This window comes from Sinocyclocheilus anshuiensis, unplaced genomic scaffold, assembly GCF_001515605.1.
Source record: "Sinocyclocheilus anshuiensis isolate Anshui unplaced genomic scaffold, SAMN03320099.WGS_v1.1 scaffold1292, whole genome shotgun sequence".
Taxonomy (NCBI): Eukaryota; Metazoa; Chordata; class Actinopteri; order Cypriniformes; family Cyprinidae; genus Sinocyclocheilus; species Sinocyclocheilus anshuiensis.
The window spans coordinates 106696-125396 of record NW_015544215.1 but is presented as its reverse complement, the minus strand read 5'-3'; the positions used below and the strand labels follow the sequence as shown (position 1 = coordinate 125396).

The 18701-nt window shown below is 38.7% G+C and overlaps 2 protein-coding genes across 2 annotated transcripts in view; one reads left to right on the top strand and one right to left on the bottom strand.

The window, feature by feature from the left end:
* The window catches only part of LOC107697226 (centrosomal protein of 162 kDa), a 19797-nt gene extending 5327 nt beyond the window's left edge, over positions 1-14470 (top strand). The window contains exons 5-27 of the mRNA XM_016497925.1: positions 486-576; positions 658-835; positions 959-1017; positions 1117-1187; positions 2100-2130; positions 2216-2341; positions 2435-2596; positions 3797-3866; positions 3945-4185; positions 4414-4633; positions 5031-5179; positions 5258-5443; positions 7306-7443; positions 7946-8058; positions 8176-8281; positions 8397-8523; positions 8619-8887; positions 9411-9659; positions 10572-11224; positions 11886-12027; positions 12213-12311; positions 12417-12551; positions 13951-14470. Of these exons, the coding sequence (XP_016353411.1) occupies positions 486-576; positions 658-835; positions 959-1017; positions 1117-1187; positions 2100-2130; positions 2216-2341; positions 2435-2596; positions 3797-3866; positions 3945-4185; positions 4414-4633; positions 5031-5179; positions 5258-5443; positions 7306-7443; positions 7946-8058; positions 8176-8281; positions 8397-8523; positions 8619-8887; positions 9411-9659; positions 10572-11224; positions 11886-12027; positions 12213-12311; positions 12417-12551; positions 13951-14157 (3822 nt within the window). The 3' untranslated portion in view covers positions 14158-14470. The remainder of the gene's footprint in view (positions 1-485; positions 577-657; positions 836-958; positions 1018-1116; positions 1188-2099; positions 2131-2215; positions 2342-2434; positions 2597-3796; positions 3867-3944; positions 4186-4413; positions 4634-5030; positions 5180-5257; positions 5444-7305; positions 7444-7945; positions 8059-8175; positions 8282-8396; positions 8524-8618; positions 8888-9410; positions 9660-10571; positions 11225-11885; positions 12028-12212; positions 12312-12416; positions 12552-13950) is intronic.
* A 1967-nt stretch (positions 14471-16437) lies between these two features.
* Positions 16438-18701, bottom strand: part of LOC107697221 (melanocortin-2 receptor accessory protein 2A) — a 3674-nt gene continuing 1410 nt past the window's right edge. The window contains exons 2-3 of the mRNA XM_016497919.1: positions 18297-18396; positions 16438-17213 (exon numbers count right to left, since the gene is read on the bottom strand). Of these exons, the coding sequence (XP_016353405.1) occupies positions 16787-17213; positions 18297-18396 (527 nt within the window). The 3' untranslated portion in view covers positions 16438-16786. The remainder of the gene's footprint in view (positions 17214-18296; positions 18397-18701) is intronic.

Below are 18701 nucleotides of genomic sequence, written 5' to 3'. Positions count from 1 at the left end.
TATTATACTTAGCTTTTTTGGCTTCTGATCGCAAATGTAGCCAAACTTTGGAACGCTTAGATTAGCGAGCAAGGTCCTGGCAGATCACTAGGTGAAGATGAAGGGGAAAAAAAGCACATATGAATCGACAGGCAGAATCGAAATTTTAATTTGACATCAAGTATCCGATTCCTGACCTTAAGTATCCGATTCTGGAATCGGAATCGATTTTCGATTCCCAACCCTACACATTACTGGTTCTTAAAATTATTCTGTTATCCTGAGATAAGACATATTCATTTTCAGTAATTCTGAATTTAAGCGGTATTAAGGTTTTTGTTCTCTTTTCCTTGAACTTCTGAAGTGCTGTTCACAGAGATGTGTCATTTGCTGCTATTACTGTTAAGCGTTTCAAGCGTTCCTCCTCTGGGTATATCTTATTCATCATAAATCGATGTAGCTTATAAGTGAAGTGTGTACTGAGGAAGACTCCGTCCATTAAGGAGGTGGATGAAGAACAGCCGAAGGAGCTATTCTTGGAGAATGAAGGGAATAGAGACCAAGTCATCTTTAGCACAGACAGTCTTGAGCCTGAAGGTCGGTCTCTTTAACTATTTTATAACATTTATCATCACTCTCTTTGTTTGACCAGCACCATCTGTAATTGCTTCTTTACAGATTCTTTGATGATGTCTGGTATGGTAGCAAGTGCAGGTGTTCTAGGGCTGGACACATTGGATGAGGATGAGAATTCCAGGTTTTTATCCAACCTGAAGAAAGAGTCCTCATCTTCCATTGACTGTCCCAGACTGAATCAAGAACAGGAGTCCTCCACACCCACCAGCAGCCCACAAAGGTGCACGGAGAAATGAAATGACTTTTAATGACTTAAAGCATAATGAATTCCAAGGATGCTTTTAGTGAAGGAGTATTTGCATATGTCCCTTCTTTAGATTGAGTTTCACTGTGTTCCTTTCAGAAGAGAAGAAATGGATTCAATACATGAGGAAGAACAGAGAAAGAATAAAGACTCTGCTGGTAAGAGCAGAGCAAAGAGAATAAGAATTTGAAAGGGTTGTGTTTTGTTGTTATTGCTTTCTGAAGCAATAAAACACATGTATATTGCTTCTCTGTCAGCATCTCCCGCATATAGTGAAGATTTTGAGGAAGAGGCCAGTGAGAAAAGTGAAGAGGGGCTTCAAGAGAAGGTGAATATAAGTTTTTAATGCACTTTAAACCTATGAAATGAGCCCTGCCCAAAAAACTGGTGAATTCAATACTGAGGTATGTAGAGATGCATGGAAACAAATGCAGGCCTCTGTCTGCATTTTGCATCACATGCTGGTTGAAAAATATATAGTTACAGTAATATTAAGCAATATTTAAAGAGTGCTGGACAATTAATCAAAATAGAAACAAATCTGTGATATTTTTAAGTGAGACAAAATTGCTTTCACAATAATAAAACTGCAAAAGAATACAGTTTAATGGTGCAGTAAGTACATTTTTCCACATTATTATTATTTATTTATTTTCTGATCTCGTTGAAAACTTGTTTTGATCTCATTAACACTGATGTCCTTGATAATAATTATTTATTTGTTATAATTATTTTATTTTCTGTTTAGTTTATATTTATTCATTCAATTCTCAACTAATTTCATATATTTTTTATATAGATTTTTTTTTTCTAAATAATGGTTGGAGAGATAATTGCATTTGTTCTTTCTTTCAACTAAAGAAATCTAGTAATTGACCACAAAATTATTAGTACATTTGACAAATGCTTACAATGTCAAAAGATGAATACTCAAGTCATAATAGTGGCCTAGAAAAAGCAGTTTTATTTTACATTGGGTCAGTCACCCATTAGGGTCAGTCTCATTTGGGGCTGCTGGGGGCTTTTGTAGAAAAAAATGATTATGGATGACATTTATTATAAAAAAAGATTATAGCACAAGCTAATTTGAATTTCAGGTCCTTAGGTTTTAGGAATCAGATATTCAAACTTGTTGGCACACCTTACACCGCAATTGGTGTAAAAACTAAACATAAGGTGATTTTATGTAAAAATCTCAAAGGCCCTAATTCTAACCATTTCCTGGTCTTTTTCTTTTCAGAAACCTGAAAGACATGGGATGCTGGCCAAAGGTAAACAGCATTTTACAATTTAAATGTATAATGTTGTGAATGTTCAAATCAGGAAGTGAAATGCTGTTCTTACTGTATGTCCCAGTGTCACTGCATGACTCTCTAAATTCCATGGATGGAGCATTGCCTTCTGCAGTTCCCAGTGTGGCACCCAGGAAAGAAAAGTGGCCCAACACCAAACAAACAGAGACAACTGCACTGGAACCTGCAGGTTTGAGAACCTGTTTCTTTGCTTAAAGCTTATATTGTTAAAGTAAACTTACATCAAGTGATTTGACACTTTCTCTCCTCCATATCTTTAAAGTTCAATGTTACGATCAGAGTGGAGGGAGTGAGATTGAGGCGTTGCAGGAGGCGTACAGGCAGATCAACAGCTCAGCAGGGGAGTGTGAGGACAAACGAACTGAGGGCAGCAGGACTCCCCACTCTCTCTCTACACTTCAACCTGCCTCCACAGTGGAGTCAGGTCAGACTCAGCACCTAGCCAATTGTTGCCAGTCACTGTGGGCATGTCTGCGCTTTAAACCTTTTGATTTGCAGCTTTTCCACCACAAATGCTTCCAGTTATGCTTGAAACCGAAGAACGTGAGGTTTTTAGCATTGGCCTTGTTTGTGGCATGAGTCCTGCTAGCTGACTCTTAAAAACTCGATTTTGGTTGAGGATGTCACAGCGACTGTTTTTCCTGAAATCTCGCTGTCTTCTGTTGGAGGTCTGTCACCCTAATCGAATATGAATGTAGGGGGTGGCAGACTAAACTACTACCTCTGGCATTACTTTCTAATTCCTTCTCACATGTTTTGCAGTGCCTCGTTTTGTTAGCAAATCCATGTAAAGCTTGCCAAAGTAAGAACAGAAGTTTTGTTATTTTTGTAAATATTTAGCACAAAAGAGCTATAAATTATGGCATTATTAAGATCAGCCCCTTTAGAAGCACTATTCCTTAAAGAGAACTTTTAAATTTAAGAGCACATTAATACTTTTATTCAGAAAGGATGCATTTAATTGATCAAAAGTGACAGTAAAGACATTTGCAATATTACAAAACATTTCTATTTCAAATAAATGCTGTTCTTTTGAACTTATTTTTGAACCTTATTTTTGAAATTTTGAACCTAAAATGAGTATCATGGATTCCACAAAAATATAAAGTAGCACAACTGTTTTCAACATTAATAATAATAATAATTTTTTTGAGCACCAAATCAGTGTATTAAAATGATTTCTGAATGATGATGTGACACTGAAAACTGGAGTAATGGCTGCTGAAATTCCAGACGAAGTAGGATGGATTTATAATGTCATCCAATTTTTGATTATAAGATATAATAACTTCATCCCTGCTATGACTCTTTCACATTTTGTTAGTTATTTAAGTTTTCGTGAACCCCAAACAAAAGCTTAGTTACAATTTCACCATGGATGACAGTCAAAATCTGTGATCAGTGTCTTTGCATTTGCTGAGGAGCTTTGTATATGAGCAACATGATAGTTTGTCAGTACTTCAGTGTGAGAGACAGCTTACTGGTCACTGCCAAGGCCTAGAGAGACACGGCAATGCACACCAAATCCCTATGATTCTAAATAAAGCCTACAACCGAAAACTGACTAGTGTGACTCCAGCCATAGTGAAATTTTTGTCACTAGGGTCTCATTTATGTACCACAGATTTACCCACTGCTGAGGAATTGATGCAGCCGATTGGATTCACCCGTGGCTTCTCTCTCCAGCCCATAATGTGAGTTCACTAGTTACCTTCACACACTAGGAGTCATATATTCTCATTTCAGCAGCTTTAGAAGTATTTGTCTTACAGTGAGGCTGTGCCTCGAGGCAGCGAGAATCATAGTCCATTAAGGATGTCTTCAGACGAGATCCCTTTCAGTTCTGCTAATGAGGGCTGTGGAGGGGGAAATGCAGCTAGTCTTACAGGAAAGGAACATCCAGCCTCTCTTCAATACACTCAGAAGAGCATCGCTGAGGAGATCAAACGGCTAATGCAGGAACAGAACAGCTCCTCTGTGGAACCACCTCCTGTCAAACCCAAGAAGCGTCAGGTTAGAGACTCTGCTATTATGAGTCATTTGTCTCATGAATTTCCTCCATAAATTAGATCCTGTAATTTCTGGGGTTTTGAGAAATTAAAATAGAAAAATAGATGCACGGACTCTGCAAAGTAAATGACGTATAATTTTAGTGGGTAACTACTTAGCTTCTTTATTCACATCAAATTTGATAATCACATTTATGAAGATTATAATGGAATATTAACTTCTCTTTCTCAGGTTCCTGCCAGAACCAATGCGTTTGCATCAGCTTGCACTAGAAAAACTCCTGTTCCATCAGCAAGGGCCAAAAAACCTGAGAGCAGGGCATTACCCAGAGCACCTGCACCCAGCAGAACCTGGCATGCTGCTAAACCTCCATCTCCTCTAACACAGAGGAAAGCTCAGAACCAGCCCCCTAAAAAGACTCAAAACCTCAGCCAAACACAAACAGTCAAAGGTACCTGGGTTAACTTCACCAAAACTGTCATTCAACCCCAAAATTAAAAGATACAAAAAATAATATCAATAATAATATAAACCAAACTAAACTTTGTATAAATGAAATTATTTTTATTATCATTTATTTTATTAATTTTTATTACCTTCATCACAGTTAATCACAAATATCGATGTTTACAAAAATAAAGAAGATAATTATTCAATTATTTAGTAATTATGTGTTATTGGAGTTTTTGTTACAGTAATGAGAATTTAGAGAGGAAATAATCTAATAAATAATATTAATTGTTAAAAAAAAATATTGTAATTTTTGGGGTAAAGATGACTTAAATTAACAGCCATATTTGCTTGCTTGGTAATACATGGTCCTCTTTACTTTTTTGCATCTCTTACAGGTTTAGACACAAGTTTAAGACTAAGCAGTGAACTGGTTGCATCCGTGCAGTCCTATGCTACATTCCTACAGCATCAGGTTGAAGCCAGCAGTCTACAGGATAACATCCCTCCTCAAGCAGACAGGATCACACCCGAAGCAGTGACAGGAGTGAGTTAACTGGGACTGAATCAGAGCATTGGATCAAATCCCCAGGCTCAATAACTTCCTGTTCTGTTTGTCTGTCAGCATCAGGTGATTCAAGAGAAGATGGATGGTTCAACCTTTCAGCAGGAGCGCTCATCACTGGAGCGCTTTCATCTCCAGCTCGTGCAAAAAGAGAGAGAGCTCCATCTGAGGGAAGATCAATTACGAGAGGAGCACAAGCAAGAGCTTGCAGCCCTCAGACAGGAGAACTATGTGTTACAGAGCAAGGTGAGCCCCTGTATATCTGTAAAACTTACATAATATATTCAGAAAATTAAAAAATATAAGAAAGTTTTGTTCTTTGGGGGATCATTTTGCCATGGCTCTACATCACCAGCTGGTAATTTTGTGTGTTCAGACTTTGTACAACCCTCAGGGAGCTGTCTGTTTTACCACTTTATAATTGCCGCTGACAGAGAAAAAAACTTAAAAACCACTCAAGTTCATCTATTTTCATGGCCTATTTATCCAGCCTTAAAGCACATATGAGCTTGTTTCTTGTTAAAAATCAATAGAAAACCTTCAGCTGTCTGGCAGCTCTCATTAATGTATGTTTGGAAAATTGTATGTTTGCCACAATAAGTACGTTTGGTAAAAAGGGCAGTCTTTCCTTGCCAGTGTATGCTTTGATAAAGCAATCATAACGTCTACAGCAGACATATATCTGTGGCTGCTCTGCCTATGGTGTGTGTGTGTTCACTGCTGTTTGTGTGCACTTGGATGGGTTAAATGCAGAGCACAAATTCCGAGTATGGGTCACCATACTTGGCCACACGTCACTTCACACTTCACTTTATTTGGCAGTGTTTTTTGTTGCAGTAGTAAATAATGACCCTCACTAAATGTCAACTTTGGATTCATCAGTAAATTAATTTAAAACGGGACATGGGGGCATGCAGCATTTTATTGACCCTTCTGGTGAAGTATATTGACAATGATTATTGACAACAGATATAAGGAAGAATTAATTCATGACTTATATACAGTGTTGTTGTCAAAGGGCGCCATAAACGTTTTTAAGGGACAAATGGGCCTGGAGCAACCTGGGGTTAAGGGCACAATGGTGATGATTCACAGCTCACTCCTTACTGAGCCACTAAACTATACCATTTGACCTTTTTAAATTGTTAAATAACCACCTAGTCATCTTTTTTTTTTTTTTATCTAATCAGGCTTATTTAAGGTAACCATAATCATTATTCACTTTAACTTCCAATTACATAATTGTAATTCAGAACAAAAAAACTTAAAGCATGAACTTAAAGGCCATTTTTCCCACAACCTTGGCATTGCTAGTGCGTTGCTCTATGGTTTAGGCTACAGAAATGCCCTTTCTGATGCAGTAGTGCATTATGTAAATGCTCCATACTTTACAAATTGTCTGTCTTGTGAGGTTTTCTGAATAAGATCCGAGGGCACAACAAGCTCTGTTCACATAGCTCAAAATGTTTTTGCCAGGTTACCAGCTTCAAAGGAGGTGATGAAATTGTTCCTCCAGATTTAGAATAAGGAGAATAGAAATTTTTCCAACTTTCTTCCTTTGTGTGAAATAAACCTGACATTTTTGCTGACATTAACAAAAAAAAAAACACTTAAATCATTAATTACAATTATGTTTATGACAGTTACCTGCCATAGTGAAATCATTGTGATAAACAGCCATATTTACCTGTAACTAAAGATTTTTTTTCACTACAAAAAGCAGTTGTTACACAAACACATAATTGCTGCTTATTTTGTTACCAGTTCATTTACATGAACCTGTCTAAACGAACCGGCTTAATGAATTGGACTTACCAAAGCTATTTCAGATTGACTAAGAAGAGGACAGCACATCTCTGCCCACTCTGTTGAAAGGCTCATGCAGATGTAGCAATGTCACAAAAAGAAAAGTGTTGAATAGAAAAGCTACTGTATTAAAAAAAAAAAAAAACATGTAACCATTTCCATGCTTCGAAAAATACATTTTAGTTAGTAGTGTCGTTATTAATTACTGCATCCAGTAAACTTTGCAGCTTCTGCCTAAAATCTGAGCAAACAATCCTCTGTCATTCATCCAAGTTCTGAACTGTTAAATGCTAATTCCATAGTTACACCATGCCGAGGAGGGAAGTAACAAACGAAAGTGGAGTTTTGGTGAAGCTTCGAACTCTGTGACTGAAGAGAAACTCAAGCTGATAGAGAAAGAGATGAAGGAACAGGAGACTCTGATTCAGGGTTACCATCAGGTAAGTCTCTCTCTCTCTGTCTCTGCTCATTTTCTGACATCTATTAGAACGAGGCATGCTGAAACATGGCTTTTTTGACATGCATTCATTAAATATAGGTTTCATTTTCTTATCCCTTTTCCTGGACATTTTCTTTTGGTGAGGTCTTACAAATGTCAGTGAATGATACAATACAAAACTCAGTAGTCTCTCATTTTTTAGATCATTTACGGCATTTCAGTATAATGAGGCATGTAATTAAACATACTTTTAAAATGACACTATTACCACTATTACCAGAATTTAGAATAACGATGATCATTACTTCTCACATTTCCTGTAATTACAGAAGAACTCATGGCCTTTCCAGAAACCAAATCCAATTAATTCTTATCTGGAACTATATTCAGTATAATACATGCGCTGAATATATTTGCATTTTGGTCATTAGTATTCATATGCTACAAATAGGTTCAGAGCAAAACATGTCTGAAACTTCTTTCTGATGATTTTAACAATAAAGGAGAATGAGAAGCTTTATCTGCAAATGAAAGCGCTCCAAGCTCAAAGCAAACAAAACGAGGAGGCTTTGTTCATGGAGAACCAGAGACTTCTCTTTGAGCTTGCCTTCACCAGGTCAGTGCTCTAAAAGTGTGTTGGTAGAGTGATATAATACATATCACAGCGGGGTTTTACTATTCATGCTGTTCTTTGCAGCAGCTGTTATAAAAGCAATGCATATTCATTTCCCAGGGACCGATTGAACATGAAGACCATTCAGAGAACAATCGAAGGTAGAAGCATTGCTGACCAAAGCTTCAACTTTGCAGAGTTGACCAGTCAGGTACAAGCTGCCCAGGTAACTGATCTACAGTACATAATATCAACAGCTCTGTTCCAAAACCTAATAAGCTGCCTACCTAAATAGCATTTTAAGTGCCCTCGTCTCCTGATACAAAAGTGTTTGCGTGTAGAAAAAGGAGGAGCGACTGCAAGATGAGATCCGCATGCTAAAACAGGAGAAACAAGCCCTGCATGTAGACCTGGAGATGGTGAGGAAAGAGCGGGACCTTGCCAGAGCTCAGGCTGTCTCTACATCAGGTAGAGCTACAGTTATGGAAGTGTTACGTGGTAGTCTTTTTTCAGTAATGTGATTGTCATCCTGATGGCAACAAGCATCTGGATGTATCTGCCAGGTGATAAAGGTTTCGAACTAAAGATGCTCCAGGAAAAACATCGGGAGGAAGTCACAGAGCTGAAGAAGAGACTGCAGTGGTATGCTGAGAATCAGGAACTACTAGATAAAGATGCGGCCAGACTCCGAGCTGCCACCGCTGAGACTCAAAGGCTCACTGGGCAGGTGGAAAAGCTAAAAATGGAGGTCAGCAAGGGGGCCAATGAGCAACAAAGAAAGGCAAAAGAGAGAGTGGGTGAAGCTAAAAGAATCCAGGACCTGGAACGACAGGTCAGACACAGCCTCTCTACATATTTTTGTCTCATTCTGCAGGTACAGCTCATTCAGGGCACGTTCTTCTTTGTGCTCTATTTCCTGAGAGGTGGAATTATCCAACCGTGTCTGTGAGTAACAGACCATCTGCCTGGATAGTCAGTTTTCCAAGCACTTTCTGCTTGCCACATCCTCTTCAAGTTAAAACTCCTTTCTTTGACTGATATGGATCATCTGGATGAGTAAATTAATAGCTTTGTATTTAATTGGCTCAATGGTTAGTGTACTCTCTCTATTCTTTTTGAGTCGTGTTGCTCATGTAGGTTTCGAGTCTGGCTTGCAACATTTCCCAAACCATTAAAAATTTCCTGTCCCTGTCTACTGTATCTATCCAATAATTAAATAATACTAAAAATAGTCATGAATGGATTTCTATTCCACCTCCTGAGTGTTTTGCAATATTTAATATTAGCTGCATCAATAAAACTTCTTGGATTCTGTTCCATCTATCACTCATGTTCCCATTTCCTCATTTTCTCAGCTCAAACAGATGGAAGAGCTCTTGAAACGCAGGCATCCGAACTCCCTGCCAGCCCTGATCTTGGCCGCTGCATCTACCGGCACAGAAGATAATGGATTAGATGTCCGTCTCCCAACTGCCTCTCATTCCTCCCAGACAGCAGCTCTGTTGGAGAGACGTGTCCATCGATTGGAGGCGGAGCTAGAAGGCCGCGATGAAGCAGCCAAACGCAGTCTCGGAACAATGGAACAACAGTATCACAGAATCAAAGTACTCATTTCAGATTCAGTATTGAATAGAGCAAAAGGAATTTAGTTTAAAAGCACTGAATGTTCAGTCAATACAATCTATACGATCAAAACAAGTTTGAACTATTGGAACATGGTGACCCAGAGCTCACGGACTGAAGTACACAGTTTCCGTTCTTAAATAGTAATGGAAAAAAACACTCAAACTACTTCTCTTTTTTTCCAAGTTTTGTACCAAAGCTCACAGCTGGATCAATCTATTTCCAGCAAATAAGTTTGCCGAGAAAATTAGGTTTCTATTTAAAGTCCTAAGTGGATAGGGCTTCGAGTGTGCTGTCAGAATGGCATCATTTCTCTCATTTCTAAACTCTGCTGTGTGCCCACATGACTTGAATGGTAGAAATAGAAACTTGACATGAGAATGGCATGTAAGACTTGGCGATAAACTGAATAATTACTATATATCTGCTGATTTACACTGCTGTTCAATGGTTCAGGGACATTAAGATTTTTTTAATTCTTTCTTTATTTCAGACCCTTAGGTCCATATCACAAAAATAAAAGTAAAGAAGTAACAAACATACATTTACATACATCAAACACTATTTAAAAAAGATTCAAACTTGAATTCTAGTGCTTCCAGAACAAGGAGGAATACCTTATGTCACTTAATGTGGGATCATGGCCATTATGATTGTATTTCTTGAGTCACTTAATCGACACATGAAACTACACATATAATTCCTTAACACCGCATGCAAAATAGGAACATCATTAGATACAAACATTTGGCTTACACTTATCCACCTTGGTTCATTATTATGAATTAGTTCAAACTGTCCATTTTAGTGAATTGTTACTTTTGAGCAATATGTTTTTTGGGCCAGCTCAATTAAATATGTTTGCATTTGATATGTGTTCTCTCCATCTTCAGCTGCAGTATGAACAGCAGATGTCAGATCTGGAGCAGCGTTTGGCTGAGAAGAGCCAGAACAATCAGGTTATCTCATCAGAATCATCTGAGTCACAAACTCAGGGGTTGATTACAGAAATGGAGGAAGTGAAGAAGGCCTATCAGAAGCAAGAGAGCGCCCTCGAGGCAGAAGTGGCCTCTCTGCAAGAACAACTCTGCCAGGCCCAGTCTTTGATGCAAACAGACAAGCCTGTCCGCAGCCCCTCACGGCACCAGCTCCATGCGGAGGCGGCACAAGCAACCCGCATTGAGAGACTGACCCAGGAACTGAGCTCCAAGAGCCGCACTATTCAGGAGCTGAGCCTTACTGTAGAGCGCCTGCAGAGGGAAAGAAGAACCATGCTGTCGGGTCCTAGCTTTGATCGTGTCACCAATGAGCCCAAGCGGCATTTGGGCGCAGCCAAAGAGGCCAAAAAACCTGAAGCTGAGACTTTCCCCGCTACCCAAGATGAGAAAGACTACCATCCTGGAGCGTTCTCAGGCTCACACATCTCAGTGGTGCTACTGGAGAACGATAGTTTGAGGACGAGATTGGAACAGCTGGAGATACAGAGAGAACAAGAGAAAGCTTCCTTGCAGGCTGCAGTCGCACAGACACAGAGTCAGCTCCTCAGGTAAAGTTTTTGGAGTGCTTCTTCAGTCATGTATTTATAAACCTTTTACAGCACCCTTGAAGTGTTCTGAACAAACAAAAGATGAACAGTAGCTCACAGGGCCCTACTACAAGAAATCAAATCCCACGATTCTCTTCACGGGATTTGAGCTTGTCAAATCCATAAGCCAAAAGAAAAAAATATTTGTCATCAAGAAAATTAAGGCCACTGTAACAGTAGTGAAAATCATCCCAACAATTAATTCAGCATAAATTTTCAGCACAACAAATGATGACAATCAAATGACTTTTATGATTTATTCTTACAAATGTACTTTAAAATAGAAACAAAATCTAATTTTCTATACTTTATAATAAGATGCAGGCAGTTGGGGGCGAGTGGCTTAAATGTGCTTAATTGTCACAAAACTATTGTTGGATTGCAAAAAAACATAACGATCCTAAAATAAAATAATAAAATACAATAGGCTTTATTTTCTATATAATAACAATATGATTCTTTATAATACTATAATATGAAAACAAAGAAGAATTGTAATGCACTGTAGGATGTAAAGAATGTATATTATTTTCAATAAGATGATTTTTCAGAATCAGTCGTCTCTGAATCTCAATTAATGACATGCATTAAATACATAATAAAAATGTCTCTCTTTTTTCAGGATTCAGGAGCAGAATGCTGAGCAGCTTGCCTTGGTCAAGGCTGGGCATCATAAAGAGATTGAACGCCTTCTGGCTTGCCATGCCCTTGAGCATTCCTCCTCCAAAGTCGCTGAACTCGACAATCAAGTGAACTTACAGGAGGTCAGTCACTCCAACAGTTCTATTTATTGCTATGTGTGCTAAGTGTTGCCTTGGCGTGGTAGTAGAAACATCAAGGTCATGGGTTTGTTTGCTAAGAATAAATTATATAATTTGACTGCATTGTAAGTTGCTTTGGATAAAGGCTTTGTGTAATGAATCTTTGAATTCTGAATTTCTCTATTCAGATCATAGTGCAGCATTTACAGGGGCAAGTAAAAGAACTCCTGGGATCCAAAGATGCTCTGGCTGTGTCTAAGATCAGAGAAGAAACCCTGCAGAATCAGGTAGTGAGACTTTGCCACCAAGGTTTAGTGATTCAGTTTCCATTCTTCTTTAAACACAGGATTTTACATTTTCTCTATTATTTCCTGTTATGTGTATGTCAATAGCTGTCTAAGCTTCTGGAAGAGCTGAAACAGGCCAAAGAAGCTCACAGTCCTAAACTAAGGCACTTCACTAGCCTGGAGCAGAAGATTCAGTCCATGGAGCTCCTCTACAGTCAGCGTGAGAAACCACTACAGCAGGTAACACTGCAACACACACCTACACACACTATACATACACTTCAGTTCAAAAGGTTTGGTTCAGTAAGATTTTTAAAAAGTAATTAATACATTTATTAAGCAAAGATTCATTAAAACGATCAAAAGTTACAAGGGATGTAACGAATCACCACGAGCCGGTTGAAAATCAATACAAATATGTGACTATTCAAATAGGTTGAGATGTTAAACGAATCGCTATACAGTACATTTGGGGGTAGGAGTTTCTATGAATGTGTATCTGAGGGGAACTGACTTTTCTTTAGAAAAGTTTAGATGATATTTTCTTTTCATCTCGTCTCTGTATAATTCATATTAGAGCAGCGTTCATAAGCCGCTGCGCTACTGTTTCGTGCAGATGTTTTATGTAGTATAGTTTCACAAAACTAAAGTCCGAGCATTCTGCTTTTGTTTTAAAATGTCAAATTATGCAATCAAAATGCAGTGGTTGCCTCTTATTTTGAATGGAAAGAGCACAGGTAGCCTTTGTTTATATGAAGAGACTTTTTTGTCTTATTTATTTGATTAGATTTAGACATTTTTAAATGAAATTTTGAAATGTTTTAAAATTTCATTTTATTTTTGTTATTTGACATATTTCTGTTACAAAGAAAGGTGCAGCATTTTGTCCAAGCAATAATAAAAGGACACCTTTTCATTTATAATTTGTCTTAAATCTAATTTTGTTTAGAAACAATCGTGAGAAAATCCAATCGTGAAATCAGTATCATGAATCGAATCGAATAGTGAGTTGAGTGAATCGTTACATCCCTAAAAGTTACAGTAAAGAGATTTATAATGTTACAAAGAATTTCTGTTTAAAATAAATGCTGTTATTTTGAACTTTCTGGTCATGTGACACAGAAGACTGGAGTAATGGCTGCTGGAAATTCAGCTTTGCCATCACAGAAATTAATCAAATTTTAAAATATACAACATTTTACAATATTACTGTATTTTTACTGTATTTTTGATTAAATAAATGCAGCCTTGATGCACATAAGTGATTTCTTTAAAAGACATTAAAATTCTTACTACACTTCTCAACGTTAGTGTACTAATACGAACAGTATCTTAGTTTCACACGATCAAGTAAAACTAGCAATAAGATACAGCCTTGGTCTGACGCAAGAAGCAAGTCATTTGTAATTTTAACAAGTGCAGTTTCTGTGCTATGGTGGGGAAATTTCATTTCTATGAAATTTTTCATGGAGATTATTTTTTAGACACATGAACTGTAAACAGTCAGCGCACGTCTAGTTTTCTGGTGCTGTACAGTATACTGTATATAGTTGTTTATAATGGACCTCAACAGCACTCTGATTGACAACCTCTGCACTATGATTGAGTACACTGATGTCATGTGCCGTTGTGTTTCCAGGTGATTGCAGACACACGGCGGGTGGTGGAACAGGAGCAGCAGGGTGAGGTGGAGCGCTGGAAGAGACTCGCTCAAGGCAGGACTAAAGAGCTGGAGGTCTTCAGACTGGAGCTGGACTCCATACTGGATGTGCTCCGAGAACTCCAGAGACAGGGTGTAGTCATTCACAACCCCACCACCCACACATACCTGCCCCTCCGATCCTGAGCTGTGTTTGAACCACTCAGAACACTCTAGGATGTGCGTATACAAATTTCTATGTCTCTGGCTAGCAGAATTCCTGTGACAGCACTAATCATTGCTTGGCTAATTTTGTGGGAATATTTATAATTATAATTATGTAAAGATTATTTAATTATTGTCAAGGAATATGCAGGGTGTGTAACATCCAATTTGGTGTTTTTTTGTATTAAAGTTAATTTTTATTTGCACATTTGGTCCTGTTTTGCTGCTCCGTTGATTTCACGACATCCACTTGAGCAGAATCCAGAAAACCTGAACAAACAGCAGTCAAATTGTTGTTGATACACCACCCATATAAGAGTTATAACTCAAAAGCTCAACCTAAATGTACGTTTACACAACAAATACTGCAGACGTCATGATTTATTACTTGCCTTAGTGCTGGGCTCAAAGGACATGGTCTGAATGCTAATAAACTACTAAAAGAACATAAATTACGTGAGTGGCTGGAAATGGAGCTGCTGTGTTGTGTGACTGATAAGAGCTGACCAGCATGCAGCACTGATTATAAACACCAAGGGTCCTGACATAATATAATTTAATTCAGGACATAGTATACATTTGAGGAGAGTTTGTGGGGTATAAAGCATTTAAGTGGCCAATTTACTTGCCTTTCAAAAATGAAATTTGCATAATCACAAAAAATAAATTCTATTAACGATCCAGAACAATGCAGTACTGATAACCTGCCAAACTTCAGCTAGTGTCACATCTGATGTCTGTTCAAAGTTGTCCTTAGCTGTCACCTATATAAATTGTTCATTATTTTTTTGCAAGTTTGAAGGTGAAATAATTTCGCTTTGTAGATCGTGAGTCATTACTGCTTTATTTTTCCTTAGGCAGTTTTCATCAGTGCCTGTTTTTATGTTGTTAATAGTTAATAATAATAATGTCCTGAGTTTTTGAAAGGTTAAAACATTGTATGGGATCCCATAATTCTACACTATAAATTACAATAGTATTTTAAACAAATTTTTTACATTTTCTGAAGAAATAAGTGGTGCTTTCTCGTGCTAAATGTATCACCTGAGTGTTACAGTGTGGTTGCTAGGACATTGCCAAGTGGTCACTAAGGTTTTCTGAGTGGTTGCTAGGTAGCAACTTTCTGATCCAAGTAAAAAAATTCTCTATAATATTCTGGTCTCTACATATGGTTCCTCAATGTACGCCTATTTGTTCCCTTTCATGGGAACTTCGAACACTATAGTCGCACCGGTAGTGACGTCATGGCTGTTGCCGGCCAACGAGTTGTTGTTTTTTCAATGTATGCTTCAGACACAGGTCACGACGAGGCGTTCCCCATAGCGACCCCTAGAGGACGCAGTGTCTCATTCCCTACTCAGGGAACCATGGTTACATAAGTAACCTGAGATGATTTTTCACCTGTTTTATCATCTGTCAGCTGAAAACTCAGGTCAAAAAGTAATAAGACAAGCTGCATAATGTGCGGTTTCATTGAGATTTGTTCCTAGGGTCAGGGATTTATACAAAAGTTTCACCACGGGAAGCTTTGTACTGAGTTTTATTGGACATGTTGGACAGAATTGAAGTATTCAATTGCTCTGGCAGTTCAGGCAGCTGTATTCAGACAATTACAGAGAGTTAGTATGCAAGTATACTGCAAGTGTACAGACAGCGAGCTATTTTCTACTCAGGCATTTGCTCACACAACAAGCCCAGAGAACCAGGCAGTGCAATACCAAATTGCTGCAATTTTGCCATTAGGCTACATAAGTACAATGCTGGATAAAAAAAAAACATCTTCCTACTGCACATAAAGAGATTTTTTTTCAATAATTATTATTATTATCGCTTAATTATTCACAACAGCATGTGTTGATTTGCTATGACAGACGTTTCAGACTGTGAGATGACATCGCACACATTAACTGAGAGAAACGTTCATGGATCGAAGAAGAGTGTTTGTTTTTGCTTTGTAATAAGAGTTCGGCACAAACGCGATTAATTCACTTGGTGAGCATAACCGTTTTTACAGCTCTGTGACGCAACCCGTCAAAAGGCTTATATAAACACACAGAATAAGCCTTAAAAGTTCTCAGAGGTGCAACAGCGCGTTCATATATATGTTTTCGATGCAGAGTTTTTAACTCGATGTGAGCGAAATTAAACCGTCTGAACGCGAAGCTGAGTGTGTTGTCTGTCTCCCCTCTTCCCCCTCCTCCGCTCCGCTGCGCACCACGCCCCCTTTTTTAGCATTTTTTAAAACTGTGGTGAGAACTAACCAGTGCTGAAACGGGGGGTTTCATGACCTTTTAAATATCTAGCTTTTTCTAAACACAGGCTTCCCAACAGTCTTTTAGCATGCTGTCGCTGCTGTCAAGAACACATTCGCCAAATCCCATTCATGCAATCCCATCTTTTTTTAACTCTCAGACTGACATTATGCATCACTGTAGCAGATGCATCACTGAACCCAGATGTCAGAAAATAGCTCAGCCTTAAAGTTTGCACTGCAAAAGCAGAGCTTTTGAAGCAAAACACCATCACTCTCCATTTTCAGAGATCATAGGCTGAGTTGAAGACAATAATGGAGTCATGATGAGTGAAAAAAGCCCATCTTCAAACTGGTGGTTTAGTCAATGATATGATGGGTACAGCGCGGACGGGCCTCCTCCATTATGATCGGTGGATCGCCCAGTAGTAAATCTTCATCCCCCAATGCAGAGCTCAGTTCTGAGTTCACAAAGTTGGGGATGTTAAAATGCGCCAGGAGCGTCGCCTCTCGTTCTGCCCTGGTCTCCATGACCATATTTTGCACGACTAGTCCGACCGTTTCCACCTGGTCTCTGGAGTCGCCGCTGCCCGTACGTCCGTGGGCAGCACCAGCAGTGGCCCTGCCTCCTTCTCGCTCTTCTTCATTAATGTAACACTGAAAAAGAGACCGGGACTCTTCCAGCAATGGGCGAGAGAGACCCGTTCGGGCGTCTGCCTCACGTTGGCAACCCAGACCCTCGGCGCAGCTTGTGAGACGCATTCGTTTCTCATAAGGCTCCGCGACCCTGCGGGATTGAGACAGGAGTGTTGAACTCAAAACCTCATCAGCAGGTTTAAACAGCTTTATTTCCCTTTTCTAACAGAGGTGAAATGAGCACCGTTGCTTCCGGAGTGTGGGAGTACCCTCATCTTATATTCTATCCTCCTCCTGTGTCTGAGTGTGTGTGTGTGGGAGCACATATTCCTATCCTCTCTTTTCAATGATCTTGAGTGTAAGAGGTTTCTGCTGGTCTGTGTTAATGGATGACTCACATCTGTAGAGCAGTTTAATTAAAAGAGCACTAAACAGACTGTCAGCCCGGCCCCTGAGCTACGCAACTGCTCCATTAGACCAGAGGATGGGGACTAATAGTGCTTTACTATTATAACTGAGTGTAATTATATGCAATAAACAATAAACGCCCTTAAAATTTTGTCCAATACATTTGAATGTACAAAGAGGGCATTATTGAACATTAATTTGCCTTTAAATTAATTCTGGTTAGCTACCAGAACACAGACAGAGATAATTGGTGTTTTTGTGCATGCGCATGCATATGGGTGCATTTGTGCGCATTAATAAACATGAGCATGCGACAAGAGAGATGCAAGGATAGACTGGAATAAAACAGCACAAAATGAAATGATTGTAGCAGTGCCTATATTTTTGAGTTTATGAAGGTTAAAGTTGCCAGACTTCATGCTAATTGGACCAAGATTTCAGACCGTTGTTGGTTTAATCAAAGTTTCCTGAAAATAATCTTTGTTGGTCTGAAGGAGTGTTAAATCGGAGACACCGACCTACTGTAGCAGAGAACTAATGAGAGTGAGGGAGGCCGCAAACACGCACAAACACTCACACACACACACAGGGCTCTCTGAAGCTAAGGATAATGAGGCATCTAGGTGGCCAAAGCGCAGACGGCGGGAAACCGAAAAACCATGCTGAAACACTGTCTTGGTGCTTGTGGTGCAGATGTGAGAGAGATGAACAGACCTATTGGGAATTTACACTGCCTGCACTTTTGTTTAGTCTGTTCTGTCCTGTCCTTGCCACAAAGCCTGATAAACAAAACTGGTATTTCTCAGATTTTAGAATATATACTTACTCTGGGTGTGGTGCTCCTGTTTTGGTCAGAAGAGTCAGAACAAAAAACATAAAAATTACAAAAACTGCTAGACCCACCCAAAAGCCGATCACAATGGAATCTGCAGGAGGAAACAAAGCTGAGTGACGTAAAAATGCAACTGATTTTTTCTTCTTTTTTTTTTTACTGTCTGTACTCACATTAACCCAAATTACTCAATGGGAAATAATACAAAATATTTTTTTTTATTTTTTTTTTATTTTTTTTTTTTAAACTTTTATTCAGCTTAGAATTTAATATTTTTTGTTTCCACAAAAAATTAAGCAGCACAAGTGTTTTCAACATTGTAAATAATAAATGTTTCTTGAGCACCAAATCAGCATATTACAATGATTTCTGAAGGATCATGTGACACTGAAGACTGGA